General features: G+C 38.7%; 1 protein-coding gene across 7 annotated transcripts in view; it reads right to left on the reverse strand.

Annotated features, from left to right (window-relative positions):
- The window catches only part of CTBP1 (C-terminal binding protein 1), a 247,272-nt gene that overhangs the window by 24,800 nt on the left and 202,797 nt on the right, over positions 1–19,675 (reverse strand). For 5 of the 7 annotated variants that reach the window (XM_031048401.2, XM_031048399.2, XM_031048400.2 and 2 more), the window contains 2 exons: positions 15,638–15,792; positions 1,621–1,765 (listed from right to left, as the gene is read on the reverse strand). In XM_031048401.2, coding sequence (XP_030904261.1) covers positions 1,621–1,765; positions 15,638–15,792 — 300 coding nt within the window. Of the gene's footprint in view, positions 1–1,620; positions 1,766–15,637; positions 15,793–19,160; positions 19,378–19,675 lie in introns of all 7 variants that reach the window. The other 2 variants (XM_031048403.2, XM_031048402.2) reach the window with 1 other exon arrangement.

Raw genomic sequence — 19,675 nt, forward strand, 5'->3', positions numbered from 1 at the left:
ATGACAAATAACTCAAAGTTACTATGGAAGCTCAGGGATGTGCCAGACTTTATGGTCTACACACTGTATTTCAAGAGTGAATCAAAGATTTTTACAAAGAGCAATTAACTCATATTATCTCCTTGAGATGCATATTACTTGCATTAGCTCAACAAATGGAAAGTGATTTGTCCCTCTAGAGGTGAGTTACTGTTTAATTCCAAGCATTTCACCCTAACTATTAAAATCAGAGCTTTTACACTGTAAACATTCCAGCATTTACTGACTCCTGATAGACGACAATTATTTTTCATAAATACTGGAATGCACAATCAAGATGGATTCCAACTGCACAACTTAATCTAATTGCAACATAGGAACTGAATCATTAGGAATGTGGCCATTTAGCATTTCATACGAATGAGAATTTCCCAAATCTGCTGTACTCTGGCTTGAAGCCTTATGTGGATGCATTTAAATTATAAGCTTGGGTTACAGTCCAGCATGGAAACTTGCAGAAACAAGACCACAAACCTGCAAAGCTTCTCCTCTTACCAGAGATGCTCTGCAAAATGGGGCTCCTGCCTGGTCAGGGCCTTTGTTATGTACCTAGATTTTGGCTCTTGATCTAGGATTTTACCTCAGGCCAATCTCTACATATATATGTGTTTTCTACATACATATGTGTTTTCACAACACACGTGCCTAACTGTGGCACTATCTACAGTACATAGGAACACAGCCTTGCGTACTTTCGGACTTGATCTGTTCTTCATAGAAACTCACAAAGAAGTCGTTAGCCTCTGCCTGCTGAGCAAAACTACGCCACCATTAAAACCAGATGATTATTTTACTATCATTTACTGATGAACAGATTGTACTACCACTCCTCACTACAACAACGAGGTTATTATCAGGACTAAGCACTGTCCCACTGAAATAAATACCTCCAAGATCTTCCCAGAGCATAGTGGGAAACATACTTGGTAACCTCAACCTTAGAAAAGAAACAGAGAAAACATAGTGGTAGTCTAACCTGTGGACTACAGCTAAGAGATTGTTTACCTTAAGTAAGAAAAGTACAAATCAGTTTGTTGCTTTTTTACAGTGAAGCACCAAGCATCATCTCCTCATAGCTCCAGTATCTATATTTATTTTGAAGCAGCAACAACTAATTCTCCTATAAAATCAATATTTCTACTTTATGGAGTGGTTTCGTACTCAATCTCATGCATCATAAATAAGTCTCGGACAGTTGATAATGACCCTCATTTTTTATTCAAACAGGACTAGTAGTATGCCATGCTGAGGGAATTGTATTTTGTGATTAGATTACAGCATATGCAGTTAAAATATACAACTGGGGTGAAAAAAGAAAGAGCGGAAAAATTATTGCCATACTACTTGGGTTTATATTGAACAGGCTGATTGCCATCCTGTCGCAAAGCTGTTAATATTATCACTTAATTAACTAATGCTAGCATCTCCATAATGATTTTGCAACACTTTGATGAGAAAATTATACAGCTTACATACTATGTTAGCATAAAATATACAGAAAACATTAATGCAAAGACTCAGATGCTATCAGATTTCTGGAGGCGAGCATAAGATGTAAAATAATGTCTTTAACAGTCATACCTAAATCTCCAGCAGATTTGATGTCAATATTATCAAAACCACTGCCAATTCGGACAATTATTCGAAGTGCTTTAAATTTCTCCAGGTCTTCTCGTGTTAAAGTGATAGTGTGATACATCAGTGCACCCACTGCTTCATTTAGTACCTATAAATAAAATGGAAGAAAAAACACATTTTTTTTCTTTCTTAGGATCTCCTTTTATCACATATACATATTTTCAGGTATAAAAAGACTGTAAAAGCATTAAATCCAGGTTTTTCATTTTAAAGGTTATTTCTCCAATTATCTTCCAGTCTCTTGTTAAGTCTTTTCCCTCTGATGTATCTGTTCTAAAATGATGAAATTAGCTTTAGAAGAACTAAGCGACCAGTATTTGTGTTCTTATTAAGAGGAAAAACTCTTCTCACTTCACAGGAGATGCTCTGCATTACTGAACCCTAAGTACAAGCATCACTGGATTGCATTTGCACATGCAGAGGAAAACACAACATGGGAGCAAGCACTCACTGTAAACAGTAAGTATTTTTATGCTTGGGCAGCTGACATTCTGTTCTGAATGGAGTCACAGAACAGTATCTCTTCACCATACACACAGTGGTACAGGCATTCACCGCACTATTAAACCACTTGATACCTGAATAGAAAACATTCAGCAATCATTACAGAACCCCTAGACAACAGAGACTGAAATCTGTCAATTCATACATAAGAACAAAGTGTTTGTCCCTTTACTTTCTTGTACTACAGCTAATGGGACACTGGATGTCATACAAATTGGTGTAACTGGGATGTCAACTAGACATTAACCAGAGAAAAAAGCATCTCTAAGAAATGAGAAAATGTGCCAAAGCAAAAATGTTGTAAAAGAGAAAGAAAGAAAAAAAGAGAAATAGAGAGACCATCCTAAAAAAGCAAGTATAGAGAGGATCTGAAAGGTCTGAAACCATACCACAGAATGGTTTGGGCTGGAAGGGGCCTTTAGAGATCATCTAGTTCCAACCCCATGCCACAGGCAGGGACACCTTCCACTAGAGCAGATTGCTCCAAGCCCCGTCCAACCTGGCCTTCAACACTGCCAGGGTTGGGCACTGGGCAACCTGTGCCAGGGATTCACCACCCTCATAGTGAACAATTTCTTCTAATACCTAATCTAAATATATGCAAAATAGAGAATTTCACTTCTCTAAATTTCTGCCTTCACTGCAGTACCCAATATCCTCATCATTCTATGAGACAAAAACCATGCACAAATCATTTCAATATTTAAGCTAGCTGTAACGACTTCAAGAGGCTCCTATGATGTGCTTCACAAAGTTCTGCAGAGGCTCTGAATTTCTCTATTGAATAGACTTTTGGGTCTGGTACATGTACAGATTCTGGCATCTGAGTCCTTTCAGCTCATCCGAGCACTGAAACTGGTGGAAGCTAAGATCTGCAGCAGTCATTTCTTAAATTAAAATACAGGAAGAAAAATCTTTAAAGAAAAGAAAACCAAACTCAGACAATGAAAGAAAACTGCTTCTTACTGAACACTCCACCAAATGATTTACACTATTTCAACAGGTGTTCCTGGATTGGTAACCCCAGTATTAAGTCAGATAAAGACCAGAACCCTTTAAGCAGAATTTGGATTTACTTGTAAGAGTAAGGACTTGGAAAAGAAAAAAAAAAGAAAGAGAAATTACACATCTTTAAAGAATGTGGCTACAACGTAATTCAAAGAAAAGCTGTAGGCTCTGATCTTATAAATGATTACACACAAAAACCTCCTTGATTTTAATGGTACAAACAAGTCCTTTAGAGATTACATCTAGCAGCCACCAGTCATTGAGACTCATCAGAAAGTGTTTCCTTAAAAAAACCCCAAACCAGTTTATTGGTTTTGCTTCCACAGCAACATTACAATTGGTATGGACCAAGCCAAAGCCCATGCCTGAGGCTGCCTACACAAGAAACAGTCTCTCTTATAACTAAAATGCCCTCAGGTGTTTTTTTTCCCATTAATTCCCAAAAGAAAATTGTTCCAAAATCTCACAGTTCAAATTATATGAAAATTTCTTCTCATTTCCAGTCACAATTTATTCGCAGTCCAGCTTGCATCCATTTGTCCTGGCACCAGTGCTGCCCATTTGCTTAAATTGTGCTTTTTCTCCTTGGTGTTTACAGTCCAAATGTATTTATAGACAACAATCATAGCCCTATCAGCATTTGTATGACTAGACTTTATAAGCCTAGTCCTTCCACTCCTGCCCAGGATGATGCCCTTTTACCCCTTTGATCAAGTCTGGCGCTCCCTCACTGTGCTCATACAAGTCTAATCTCAATTCTTCAGGGGGTGACACACAACTGCAACCCATACACTACTAGACATCTCCATCCATACTCTTATAGCAACACTGGCATGGTCAGCAGCAGCGTATGTACTCAAAACCTCATTCTAATGAAGTCTCAACATGATTCGTGACATTTCTGCATGGCCATCATCACATCCTACGATCAATACATAAATCCAGATCCTTCTCTCTGAAGCATGTGTTTCACACTTCCCAATTTTTTTGTAGGTCTTCTTCGTCCAAGCCACAACACTTGATACTTCAAGCCTCTAAGGCCTCAAGTTCTTTATGACATCCTGGTCCTCTCCACTTTGCCATGTCCTCCACTCTATTTTATCACATGCATCTCCTCCTGTCCCTCCAAAGTTGCTCTAGAACATCTGTGATGCAGGAGAAAACTGAAGCAAAACCTGAAGTAGCTTAGAGCTTACAAGGACACACCTAAGGCTCCTGTAACAGTCAGGCTCCTCTTCCAGCCTGGAAAAGCCCAATGGTGCGTGTGGTTTTGTGTTTTAAGGACTGCATTCAACAACAGCTAAAGACAGCTGAAGTGGCTCAGACATTTGTGTTTTAAAATCAGAATGTATCATTTGGGAAGCAGCTTTTCACTTCATAATCATACATATTTTATTAACTCAGACAGTCAAATTTGGACTCTAAGAGCACCAGTCTGGACCCATTACACTACATTTTGAGCCCATCTACGTTATGGCTTGGCACTAGGAGGAAACAGGAAAGTACTGGAAGGGTTGTGAATGTGCTCAATAAAAGGAAAAAGCATTTCTCAACTACGGCTTAACATTGGCAATAGCCATTTCCACAGGCAGTTATTTACCCATCATGTGGGATATGGAACAAACAGATGTAAATGACAAATCTTTTAGACTGTCCTTTCAGTGTTTGAGGCTCTCCTAGGATTATGCACAAGTTAGCAAGGAAATCCACTGCCAAAAATGTAATATTCTGCAACTCTGTGTTATTTTACATTAATTTGAGAATTAAATCCTACTTGTTTTTTTGCAACTGGCCATGAGATTTAAGCATGCCAAAAAGGCAGAAAACAGCTGAAAATGTGAAGTTAGAAACATTCATCAATGCTGATTGTTTCTCAATGCCACTTACAGATTTAAAAAGCAAACAGTGAAAGTTCCTGTATTGTGGAATTATTTGTACATATGATATTCTAAGTCATTACATATACTAAATGCACACAGTGAAGTTTGACAAGCTTGTCAGTGAGTAAAATCAAAACTTGACCTAAATCCAAGTATAACACATGAAACTGAAATCCAACATAAATGCGAACACTTCTGGAAAATTAATCTGTAGAGAAGAAATAACTGTGCATAGGAGTCATTTACTGATCACTTACAGAAGCACACCCAGTGGTGGATTATTGAGAAAAATAGGGAGTATATGTGGGGTTTTTCCATCGTTTTCCGCAACTTGACTGATACAACATTCACCAACAGTACAATTTTATTGCAAAGATGCCAACTCATGTCAGTTTGAGTGAGATAACATATTTAACAAGCAACACAAAGTTCAAATGAGTCCAAATCTGTGGCAGTCAGACAATACCCCTTCATAATCTCTCACCAGGAAAGGCCACAGGCAAAATGTGATAGGGAAGAAGCAGAGTTTGCTGTGTGCCTTCAACGGCCATTGCTGCTTTCATCCAACTACAACTGTGCTTTTGGGGAAGAAAGAATCCAAGATAGAAGTTTAAACACAGGACCTGAGTTGGCTGCCTCCTGTGACCCATCTGCGTTATTTCTGTTCCTTCAGACTTACTTCCAGGTGAAGCTACAGCACACTGCTTGTTGAAAGTCTTTTTCGTACCCTCTGCAGTGAGCTGACATCCTTTCCAATCACAGCTGCTCAGACAGGTCTTGCTGCTGTTCAGCCTCAAAATGACTACTCTACTTTCACACCATGCTAGGTCTCCAAGGCTCTTAAGAGACCATATGCACTGTAGTAGACATATGAGACCAAGGCTCTTAAGAGACCATATGACATATCTCTATTTCAAAGAATTCAACATATCTCAAGGACTGAATACTAAAGGTTGAAATCCTTTTTAAACATCTGCCTGGGGTTTTTTTTACCTCATTTCAGCACCAGGTTATTTCAGCCATAATGCCAAGCACTGCATAGTCACCACTGCAACACACCACTGCCTCGTATAATTTGGGGAAGAACATCTTATTTTTACAAAAAAAGCATAAACGTAACAGCAAGGCCTCCTCTTTGATCATCTAAAGACACACCACTAGATTTCTAGAAGTGAAAATAGTTTTCTAATAGATGATCTTTAAGGTCCCTTCCAACCCAAACCATTCTGTCCCAAACCATTCTGTGATTTTACTATGAGAAACTGAACTCAGAAGCATATGGATCAAATCTGGAGTACAGAAACATAACCCAGTACGTAAACTGCCAAATTCCTTCAATGCAGAGACAGAACATATTTACAAATTACATCTTCAATATGACAAGGTATCATCATTTAAAAGAAACACTTCTAGAAAATCATCACTAGAAAGTCATCACAATATTTCACCTGGTTTTGGCAACAACAGGGTACCACATTTTTTGGACTTGGAATCTATACGTCATCTCCAAAAATATATGTTCCACTGTCACCACCACACATGAGATACTTTGCATATTTGGGTGAAAAAAAAAACCTAAATGGAGTATCCCCTGCAATATTCCACTTACAAGAAGCAGCTGCACATCAAACCTGTGATCAACAAGGAGAAGGTTGCAGCCAAACTGTAGCTGCTCTCAAGGCCTCACTACAACATAACAAAGGGTATGTGTGAAACTAATGCCATTAAAACTCAAAAGAAAAGCCAGTGTGCTCACACACTGTTTAGTAGGTTTCCAAACCTCTGATGGTTTATGCTGCTTTTTATGAGTTCCTATTTCACTTTACAAGACTATCAGCTTGATGTTAGGTTCCTATGACCCACAGTGCTGTCAGTAACCTATCCACTTCATGATACTTTATTCAGCCAAGATACTGTCTTGTATCTTTAGTGTCTTAGTGTAGACACTAAATAATTAATACTTAAATTTATACTCAACAAATATATACAAATATAAGTAAATATTTCATACAAACGTAAGTAAAAATTACTTGAAAGCTCCTGAAAACACTCTAAATCCCTGTGCACCAACACACTATATACTACATATGCATATACACAATACATATATTTAAAAAAGACTAGAAATAAGCTATTATTGAAAAATATATACATATACATACAAACACACACACAATTTCAGAAATAACATGCATAGCCTATAGTAAGCTTCCTTTTAAAAGCTATATTGAAGCCAGTCTTTCAAACCCAGGATTTATCTGCAGTTTAATGTCAGCTGTCAATTTGAGACTATAGGCTCTGGAAACACTTCTACTACATAAAAGACTTTAATGAAAAATATTTAACAGGCCTTCTGTGTGTTACCTTGTCTGTTCTATTAATAAGACTGATCTGTGTTCCATTTCAGTTCAAGTCTATGTGATGGATTGAACAGCTAGACCAAAGGATCATTATGGCATGAAAGTCACTGATGACCATGCATCAACCCACACAACTCTGTCCCAAAAAACCTCTTAATCATCACCAGCAATTTTCAAGCCCAAATGGTCCTTAGAAGAACCTGCTATTTGGAAATGAAAGGAAAAGGAATTTGATAACCAACTGTATTAGAATCTAATCTGTCTGTAAAATTGATATATGCTGCCTGCTGGGTAAAGCAGCAGTTTCATTCTGCTTTTTAAAGGGTATGAGTTCAGAGGAGGCACTGGCAGCATGCCCCTTCCTGTAATGCTGCACTTGACCTGTAATAGTGCCAGAGGCAAATCGAACAGATGTTGGCACAAGGGTCATTGAACACAAATACTGATTTTGTATACATCCTTACTGCGATAGCTCTGTGTTAACTACTTCACTGTATAATGAGGTGCAACAAAAGTTTTTAGGATTTCCTTTTTCTTAATTTTTTCAAAGTCTTTCAGAAAGAATCTGACCCAAGGCTCATTCAGTTTCCATACATTTACAAGGGTTTGGATTGGGTCTGATGTGACAACATACTCCCAAATATGCATTACTGCTCAGAACAAGGGAGCTTCCTTCCAATCTATAGCCTTGAGAATTTAATTTTGATGGAAGAACTAAAATGCTGCAACTGCATCATGAATATAAACAGCACTGATGGTACAATGCAAGATTGCAGCTTTACTGCTAAACAAAGAAGGATCTGAAACTGGAAGAATTATCTTACTTAGCCACTGATATAATAGAAACAAATCAAAGACTCAGCTGAACAACAGCACCATTCTTGATTTGTTTGTAATCAGTTTTAAAACATTTGTTGCATTAGGAAAGCTCTTCAGCTCTTCTTTGAAACAGTCTTAGATAAAACTGTAATGATTGGAGCTGTTTGTACATTTAATTCCTGTGTAAAAGCATGATTGAATAATTCCAAGTCCTACACCACTGAATAGGAAGTTCAGCTTTTAATTGTTTTTAACTTCAACTAAAAATATGGAAATGTAATATCCCTGTGAAGATTATTTTGTGCTTGACAGGAGTCAAGGGATACAATACAGTCTTACTTAATCACTTGTGACGCTGAAGCACAGGTTTACAAGACAATTTTCCCCACTTCCAACCAAGTAACCTATTTATTCTCTCTAATGTTCTGGTGAACAGGGTATCTACATGAAGCAGTAAATCCAGCCAAAAACACGCCCTTTTTTTCTTCTAGCTGATCTGAGACAAGATGTAGGAAACCACATAATTACAGGAAAAAAGAGAATGTGAAAATGTACACAGCTTCAAACTCTTGACATCTTGCCAGCTTTTCTGGATCAGGTCCGAGGTGACAACCTACTCCCAAGTATACATTACTGTTCAGAACAAGGCAGCTCCCTTTCAATCTGTATTCTTTGAGAATGTAAGTTTTGTTTAAAGATCATTCCTAACCAGCTGTGCTTCTTTTTCATTTAGGTTTACAAGAATCACTTTATTTTCTCTCTGCCTGGTTGAGTCTATTACCAGATCTTGCATATTACAGTTATATTTATGCCTTTGGAGCTACACAGTACATTGTAGAAGTCAGGAAGCCTAAAGAGTAAAGGCTTTGAACTCCAAAGACCTTAGGCAACACAAAGATGTCAAGGGTGTGCTTGACACTGTGATGCATCAAAGGCACAGAAGTAGAAAGAAAATCAGAAGTGCTTGGGTAGACTGCCAAGAAGTCAGGAAAATGTGAACGGCACTGAAAGAGGGGCTGGAGAGGAAAAGACAGGGAGAGACTGCATGAGGCAGGGAGAAAAAGCAAATCAACCTGGAATGAAAATGGAAGGAAGCTAATTATTTTTGATCATTTATTTTGGATGAGCACCTGTATTTTTGGCAGAGCAAACCAAAATACCATGTACCTTTGAAAATTAGCAGAAGACTGATTTACACACGGATCAATTGTAAAATAACAAGCAGTTTAAACACAGAGAGTAACTCTTATTGACAGTAATACAATCTCTAAGAAAAAATGTAACCCCCAAAATCTTCAAGTGCATTTTACCCTAAATGACATAAATCTCCTGATAGGATCCACTGAACCCAGTTATCCCATGATACAGTCCCATAAACATAATGCTCAACTTCATCCAGCCATACCCAACATGCAGAATAAAACAACTTGGAAGCAAAGCATAAAACATGCCTGCTGCAGCCCTTCAGAGTAGCTTGAAAACAAACTGCTTTTTCTAAGGTGGGTGAGGAAAAGATAATCAGTAAAACCTTACACAGGAGTAATTTCTGAAGAAGGGTTACAAATGTCCTCTAACTATAGAGTTACTTCAAACCCTTGGGTAGTACTCAGTAAATGTCAATGTTCACTCAAGCAGTGTAAGCCTGATTTTCAAAAGGAAAGAAATGTACTTTTCTCCATCCAACTTGTCCTCCAAGGCAGCAGCATGGGAAATGAACGCTTTGAGCTAAGATGAAGCAAGTTCTAATACACATGATCATTTACTTCTGCCTTTAAAAAAGTTACTTATTTTCCATACTTCCTCAGCCATAAAAAGAGAATGACAAATGAACTCTTTGGCATAAGGGAACTGCTACAGAACTGCAGCTCAGGCTTACACAATTTGGAGTAAACTTTCTTTAATTAGCACACATGCTAATGCATAACAGTGTTTGCTGCTTTTGATCCCAAATAGAAATGGCATTCAAATCCTCATTTCCCTTCCTCCTTTCCGTATGTGTTACTATCTCTCAGCTTCCTTATTTCTCTATGAAAAATTACCTAGATTGTGCTTTGCTCTCTTAAACCACTACAAATTCCCCTTTCCCACTCCCTCTGTTCCCTGGCCATCTTAGAAACCAGTATTTTAAAACATCGTCTGTCCCTGAAACCTTCTCATGAGCAGCAAAAATCCTTTCTCGGGATTCTAAAATGCTGATTCCTCCCATGCCAACTCCTCACATGCCTGTGATGAAGGCTCCACACTTGCACAAGCTGTCTACACCAGTTCTTACTTTCCCAGCCATCCTTTCACAGTCTTTGACTACTTTCCTCCTTATTCAATTCTTAATTCATGTCTTTTTTTCTCACTACATTTCTCTACAGCCACCCATCTATGTGTATCAATGTCCATCACCTCTTTCAAACCCCATCATAAATTTCCCAGTCTCTGGCCTGCCTCCTGCAACTTCATGCTGTCTAAATGTATATTTTACCCTGTCACATTCAGCATCTCTTCTTAAAGACAAGAAATATATGGAAGAAAAACTAAATTTCACCTTCTGCTTTCAGCAAGCTCTTCTCAAGACTAAACCTTTTCCTGATTTTCAGTCATCTCTTCCTTCACAATGGGGAACAGGCTTTTGCAAATTAACATCCATTACCAAAATCTGTATTTTAATTAACAGGACAACACTGTTTAGTATGGCCAGGAATGGGCATTCATAAATACATGAACATCTTATATACTGCTTTAAATAGATAGTATTAATTTCTAGTTTTGAAACTTTTCCTGAAAACAATTTTATATTTTTTAAATACAAGGTGTTATACAAGCACTATATATACATATGCATATCCCAAATTAGGTATTACACAAGCACTACTAATGCACAGGATATTTCTCTACTGTAACTCTAAAGATGTGTGGAAAATACCCATTTTTGACAACAGATGAACACTTTTCACATAGAACTCTGAAAAGCACTCAATAACTTCAGAAAACTGATCTCTTAGTCTACATTAAAGTAACACAATAAGGACTTGGGGGCGTTGACCGATGAGAAAATGAACATAAGCCAGCTTCAGTGTGTGCTCACAGCCCAGAAAGCAACCATATCCTGGGCTGCATCAAAAGGAGCGTGACCAGCAGGTCAAAGGAGGTGGTCCTGACCCTCTACTCTGCTCTCATGAGACCTCACTTGGAGTACTGTGTGCAGTTCTGGTATTCTCAACATAAAAAGGACATGGAACTGTTGGAACAACTCCAGAGGAGGCCACGAGGATAATCAGAGGACTGGAGCACCTTCCATATAAAGACAGGCTGAGACAGTTGGGGCTGTCCAGCCTGGAGAAGAGAAGCTGCATGGAGACCTCACAGCGGCCTTCCGGTATCTGAAGGGGGCCTCAAAGATGCTGGGGAGGGAGTGTTCATTAGGGACCATAGTGACAGGACAAGGACTAACGGGTTAAAACTTGAACAGTGGAAGTTTAGATTGGATAAAAGAAGTTCTTGACTGTGAGGGTGGTGAGGCACTGGAATGGGCTGCACAAAGAAGTGGTAAATGCTCCATCCCTGGCAGTGTTCAAGACCAGGTTGGATGAAGCCTTGGGTGACATGGTTTAGTGTGAGGTGTCCCTGCCCACGGCAGGGGGGTTGGAACTGGATGATTTTTAAGGTCCCTTCCAACCCTAACTATTCTGTGATTCCATGAAAATGAATGAAGGTTTGTGATTTTTGTTACAGAAGTTTATTACCTGGCAGATCATTTTTCGTACTTTGCAAATCCAAACATTTAAAGACTGCATCATCCTTTGGACCAGTTAAACTCTGTATAACGGCAATGCACTGGCAGCTACTGAAAATACAGTTTCCAGATATACTACTGAGCATTCTGAGAATTTATTATTTGGTATAATAAAAAGCAAAGAATGCAAGCTTTAGTACAATCCACTAACTACAACACTGTTGCGAAGATCAACAATAGGCTACTACTTACCTATATGTTTTTCCAAAGCTACAGTTTGAGACACACACTGACTTTCAGTCTCAAGTTTTGAATTCATCTAACACACCCCGATAACAGGAAAATATTGAGTGTTCCTAAGGCATGCATTTGTGTCATGCAGGAATTCCCCAGTCTTGATGCATGAGAAGTAAATGCTGTTTATTTCAGTAAGCAAAGCATAAAGCTACAGAGGTGGCCATGTTAGTGTTCACCTGAAGAGCAACCTGGCATTACCTAGTAAAAAAAGTGAAACAGCATTTACATAACTTATTCTCCATGTGTTATTTAAACCTTGCAAATGGAATTCAGCTATTATTTCATGTATTGAACTTCTGACAGTGGTGTGATATAGGAAATGAGTAAGATCAATGCACTTTTCAACATAATTAAAAAGAAATACACAGAAATAAGGCGTTATATTACACTTTAAATCTCAAAACGTAGAAAGATAAAATAGTATTGAGCTTGAAAAAGCTTAGATTGAATATTTCTCTAAATTTAGAAATTAAGTATTATACTTAATTATCGTCTTTGAATCTTAAAAAATAATCTTTTAATACAACAAAGAAAGAAAAGCCACACAAATCTTCCAGTATCCATACCTTTGCACTTCCAACAACCAGTGAAGTCAAGGAAGTTTTCACCGCTTTGCATTTGTTCTCAGGTTAATTACTATTAGGCTGTCATGCACTACCACAATATTCAATAGTCTAAGCTGGCTGCACAGCAAAACAACTGGTCTTGTTTTCAACAGATGTTGAAGATTGAAATAAGCACTAGGTTTTGGTAAAAACTTAACTGTTTCAAAACAGAATGTCACAATAAATTAGAAGTTCAAGGTTTGATGCTATCCCATTGACCATCCAACTGTAAAGATGGTCTTCTGTACGACAGTATAAACACATTGAAACAGAAACATGAGATCAGAACTACAGTCTTTCCAACTTTGTATTTAGCTCCATAATTCAAGTATCATCTAGAATTAATAGTTTTAACTACCCTGTGACAAACAACTAATAAACTGAGGAAAAGGGCGGTTGAAGTGCTGGTTATTTCCTAGTAGGAGCAATTTTCCCATTTTTCTATTCACATTAGAATTTTATCGTATCTAAAACACAGCTGAGTAAATCAAGGAAGTGACTTCAAGCTAGTACTGATGCGGCAGAAAACAACCTTAAATACCATTCCTGACTACTGCTCTGATGACAGGCAATTCCTGTGCACAGATGGAGGCAGCAGGGTGAGACAGCAAACCTGACAATCAGAAGAGAGATCCATCAAGGAACTACACACAGGGCTTTGAGAAAAGAGACAGCTCTCTTGTGCTTGCCTCAACCGTAAGAATCAGCAGTTCTAGTCTGTTGTGTTCATATAGCATAAACCCTTTATAGGACAGTCTAGGTTGGAAATGACTTTAAGATCAGTCAGTTCCAACCCCCCTGCCATGGGCAGGGACACCTCACTCCAAACCATGTCACCCAAGGCTCTGTCCAACCTGGCCTTGAACACTGCCAAGGATGGAGCATTTAACACTTCTCTGGGCAACCCGTTCCAGTGCCTCACCACCCTCACAGTAAAGACCTTCTTCCTTAAATCTAAGCTGAACTTCCCCTGTTTCAGTTTGAACCCACCACTCCTTTTCCTACTGCTACAGTCCCTGATGAAGAGTCCCTCCCCAGCATCCTTGTACCCCCCTTCAGATACTGGAAGCTGCTCTAAGGCCTCCACACAGTTTCTCTTCTCCAGGCTGAAGAGCCCCAACTTTCTCAGCCCATCTTCATTGTTTAAAAAAGAAGGAAATAAACAACAGAGGGGAAAAAACCCCAAACCCAACCACTTACATCTTTTAAAAGTTTTAACAATGAAAATGTTTTGGGTCCCCCCCCCCCCCCCCCCCCGAATAAAAATATTTTCCTTAAGAAATGACAAGGTGAATAGTCAGTTGATGGATTCTCATCAGGAAGACGCTAACATGAAATGGGCTGTAGAAAATGAGATTTATTCATCTGATTACAGAAGGGAAGTTGGTATTAGTATTATTTTCAAATAGCTGGCTTTGTAAGAAAGCCATCAAAGAAAAGATTAAATCTTTCATCACATACAGAGACTTTAACATGTTTAACAATACCATATATTACAAGAACATGAAAAGTAAATAAACAATTAAACCAGTTATGAACTTAAAATAGCAAAAGCTTCTGAAAACCTGTCACAGATCCAAGCACTGATTTAATTAGCAGAGGACAAGTCTAACAAGATATCTGTAGAGGAACAGGAACACTGGGGCAATTCGTTTCAGTAGATACAACTCCTTAACACCCAAGTCACACTCAAGCAGTCCACAGTACCCTATGTGCAACGTGGATACAGACACTTACCTAACAAGTCTTTAAGACTCATATCTGCACTTGTCTATCCTAGAACTTTGGTGAAGAAGAAAATAAACCCCTGTTGAAGAGTCCCCTGATTGCCTTCCTCTGCACTGGGCTCCTCCTCTGTTGTCACATTTACTACCTCCGCAGAAGCTGTAAGGTTTGGTTTCAGGCTTTATCAGGTGAAGGAATACTTGGTATTTGAGGCTTAATCTGTTAGCCAACAACTTCACTGAAAGCAATTCTACCTCTATGCAAATATGGATGTGAAAAGGTGCTATTACTGTCTGAAAGGCAGCAGGGATTTTGGGTAGACAGGAGGCCTTCACGCTCGAAGAAGTCTCTGAAGAGCAAATGTAGGCGTGTAGGCCAGCTGGCTCCCTCAGCTATCATCAGGAAAAATGGGTATCCGCTATCAGTGGGAAAACCTTTGACAACATTAAGAGCCACCAGTTGTTTTACAGCTCCCAGACCATCTTGAGGGGTGAAGGGGAACCGTTGGAATAACATACAGTTAGAATACATTTATAATTAATTTTCTAAGTAAATTTGGGGTTAGCATTTGTTTTGAAACTCTCTTGCAGTGTCAATTCTCAGTGCACAAGGCCTCGTAACCCGATTTGCACAATTCCTTGGCTAGACAAGTCTGAAAGTTTCTCACACAACCAGTCCAACACTGGAATTTGGCCTGAGCAACAGTGTTTCCAAGAAGCATTGCAAAATATCATGTAATAATATCATTTTCCCAGTGGTAATTCTCTACAACTCTAAGTTAGCAGGTAAACATATGGACGACATCCAACCAAAGATACACTACACAAAAGGAAAGTTCAACACAAACATTTTCATCTCTGATTAATCACCATGCTTCCCCACTTACCAGAAATGATCAGTTAACTCACTACGATAATCAACCATTCACTAAAATGCAATAGCTAAACACAGTCTTAGTTAACACAACACTGTATCTATTCAGAATAATTAAAATACATGCATTTTCTAAAACATCTCAATTATACCTCTAAATATTACCTTTTCATGAATTTCTTGTGTAGACTGAGCATCACAAAATGCCACTGTGGCTACATCCTTCAGAATAGGCATTTCTACTGTACAATCCCTGCCATCCAGCAATGCTACCAAAGGGCGCGGGTGCATGGGCCCATTCATGATCGGAGGTCGAATGCCTACAAAGGAACAGAGCAGACTTGTTATTCAAGCCATGAGAATGTAATAAAGAAAACATAGGTTATAGCTAGTCTGTTTATTCTGATGGCAGAAAAAGATTTGAAGGACTCAAGCTAGTAAAACAGGAACAAGTTTACAGTCAGCAATCAACCAAACCCAAGAAGACCTAAGAAACAAATGCCATGGAGGTTCAGGAGGTCGAACAACAGAAGACAGATAAAACCACCAAGGGAATATTTGTTTTTAAAGATATAGCCTTATTGCACTATTAAGAAGTGTCTGTGTGATCTTATCCAAGGTTTATGTTTTGATTGGATTCCACACCTTTTGTTAGCTCTAGACAGAGTGCGAAATATCTTGCCCAGGCTTGTAAGAGTATGGTTTATGGAATATCATAAGCAACCCAGTGAGGATTTGTATATTCAATTTACATGTATGATCATGATCTGCTGAGATGAAAATTTAACTGGAAAAACAAAAAAAAAGCCTGCAACAGCAAAATATTTAATTTACTGAAGATCCAGAGTCCAAGTGGACAGGTTAACTGCTGACCTGTGCAGGTTTGCTTAGACTTAATGGGTTTCCAAAACAATTTTGTATAGCTTAGTCAAACAAACACACACATCATACTGAATCCACCACAGAAAACTCTCAACATGTCTCTCCCTAAATCAACATCATGCCTGAACAGTGTAGAGTGACAAAGAAATACTGGTTAAATATCTGAAGGAAGGAAAATGAGCTGAAAGTGCAGACTTCTTTTATAGCCTCTTTATGGAGTCTTCAAATGAAAAGTAATCCTTATAACAAGGTATTTAGAGAGCATCTTTTTACCAGTATAGATGCTATAAATATACAAAAGTACTCAAGGGAATATTATTAAACCATTACATTTACACAAAAGTAGTTGAGCGTGGGTGGAAAAAAAGGGACTTCCTGAAGAGATAAGGAAAAGCAAACGCAAGAATAAAGTACACGACTTTTTTCCTCTTCTGAAGTAGTTTTAAACACCACAAAGTGAAGCAGGCTACATATTTTTTGTATGCAAATTCCAACAACATATTTTTGTTGCAGTGTGAATTTGAAGACATTGCTTCTTGCTTGGTACTACAAGCTAGTTCAACATTAACGCACAAGACTGAGGTTCCCCTGCTACTGTCTACAATCAAATCCTGCATCTTAACTTCCGACCTCTGTCAAAAAGCAAGCCATGAAAGACTGTAATTTGCATTTTAAGTAGACGGAAAATTCATAGAATCCCAGCTGTACAAGATACGTGGTGAAGAAAAACAGCTGCTGAGAAAAGAAATTTGCACAAGTCATCAGGAGGGGTGTGTTAGTTCACCACTGGGACCCTCATGGTCTCTCTCAACTGTCCAGCCTGAACCCAAAACTTTCATGTCCACCTCTAATAAAGTCAGGATGATCAGCCAGCCCTACTACAATCCAGCATTTAAGTTCTTTATCAATTCAAAGAGTTTTCATACTTGAAGACAGAACAAGAGTCACTACATTTGGTTCTGTTCTGTTTTAGTCTCAGTGTCTCCTGACAACTGATGATGCCAATGGACTGACTCTGCAGGACTCCCACCACAGCAGAGAGGCATTCAGATGTGAAAAGTATTCACCAGCAAAGTTTTCCATTGGCACAACACCCATGCAAACCGTTTTCTGTTGTAAAACCATCTATTACAAACCTGTACTGTGACAGACATGCTTCGAAATACTTCTGGTACACAGGTTCTGTCAATAATATCCAGCCACCAAAATTAAATGGAAAGCTTTTTAAAGCTGAGTATCTTGCTAACTTAACTACTGTTACCTGTTTGAACCAGCAACAGCAACATAACCTTCATACAGTCATTTTCAGGAAATAAACCACACACTAATAATGTGGTACAGGACACAAACACTACATGAATAGACAATGGAAAGCTACATAGTTATCCAGAGAATTACTATCCTTTAATGGGAACTTAATTATAAAACCCCACATTAAATTTACTTAGAAACACCCTAAAATAAAGCACGTTATAGACTTGTTCATGTTTCTCTCAAAATAGCGTATGTAATAGCATTAATAAAATGCAATTATGTCTCAAAGCAAAATGTAAAAATGACATTGCCAGCCCTACTCATATTGCACAGAATAATTTGGCTCATTTTACAACTGAAATGTTATGGTCATCATCTAAACTGTCAGTCCAGCAAAGCCACGATTGCAACAAGTTTGAAGGCTAGCTAAAACAGGATTAGAGAAAGAAAACAGAACCTTGATACTGAATACGTTGAAGACAAATGAGGAAAAATAGAGCACAGATGATCCCCTTACAGCTATACCTGAAGCACCTCTGCCAACAGAAGAGTGCTTATAGTCCAAACAGGTAACAGATGATGAGATTAAAAACTGGCACTTTTAAGAAACACTGTTCTGGCTAGATCTCTCAGAAAACTATGGAATAGAGGATCACAAAACACAACCTATTAAAAGGATGATTTCTCTAAAATACATATACGTGTGGTCTGATTTTCCCCTTGGCTTAGTATCTCTCTCGATCTCCACAAAGCTACTCGTGTCTCATGTTGGTGCTAAGTGGTGCCCAGCTCATGCTGGTGATAAGTGGCATGTCAGACTGAGCCCCAAAACATAGAAACAAGAGTCAGAAAAACAACTGGCAGCATAAACCCTCCCCCAGAGAATCCGGCTTTTAATAAAAGTCCCCAGTACTCAAATATATCCAGTGACCTTGACCACAAAAACCTTACAAATCTCTGCTTGCCCAAACCCTCTCTGAACTTGAGCACAGACTTCCTGTTGCACAATCCTTCTGCCTAAATACCGTATCACTGAATCGCAGACAATAACTCAACACTTAAGTAAACTCACAGTAACTTCACCACGGTGGCAGTCACTGTTTAAAGTCTGCATTTGGAAAGGCACAGTCCTGCTATGAATCAGAACCCTTTGAACAAAAAACTACTTCTTCAACCAATGTGGATATGTTCTGCAAGTTTCTTATCTAGCAATGTCATACTGTTTGGCTTTGCAGCAGACCCTTGGAGTGGCAGGATAAAGCAATGTGTATTTAAGAGCAGTATTTTCCATGCCTGCATTAACAGTAGATCATGCAACTTGGTGCCGAAGAGAAATAACTGCATGCAGGTCAAAAGTGACATTAAACACCACAAATGTGAAACTAATTAAAAAGAGTAATTTCACTTAGCTGGCTTATTTAAGTGCACAGTATAGCATTTCACTTAATACAGATAAAGATTATACCATCCACCCCCACATCCTAGAACCTTTGTTATGGGAAAACAATCTCAGTTTTATCCTAACTTGAGACTTTCAGGAACCCCTACCAACCTGACATTTCTTAATCTGAGCTTGATCGCCAGGGTCATGAATTCGATTTCTCAATGCTTTACAATCTTCAGTATTCTGAGGCAAAATAGCAGCCTGTCATTCCATCCTCATTTCCATGTCTTTAATTTTTCTTGCAGCCTCCTGTAATCTTGAACCAAAGCTTTTAAACTTCTTATCCACTGCAACCTCTGTAGCCTGGGTGGCGTTCAAATTTTTACTAAAAATTAAACACAAACAATACATTAAAACAACATTAAGGGTCTGACTTGTGCTCACAAAAGCCAGGCAACTCAAAGGTAAAGCTTCTCACTGCATCTGGACCCTTTCCCCTGTTGCTGCTGGCTTTCTATCACATGTGCTGAGCTGCCACTGTCCATTAACATTCCAGGGAAAGCAGTGGAGTGTTAAGACACACCAGGCTCAGGACATCAGGTGTACTGTAAACAGATGTACCTGGAACAGTCAGCACTGCTCAGCACATTGCCTAGGTGAGCAGGGATCTGAGGATAACATGT

The sequence above is a fragment of the Melopsittacus undulatus genome, chromosome 7 (assembly GCF_012275295.1).
Source record: "Melopsittacus undulatus isolate bMelUnd1 chromosome 7, bMelUnd1.mat.Z, whole genome shotgun sequence".
In the NCBI taxonomy this organism is placed as follows: Eukaryota; Metazoa; Chordata; class Aves; order Psittaciformes; family Psittaculidae; genus Melopsittacus; species Melopsittacus undulatus.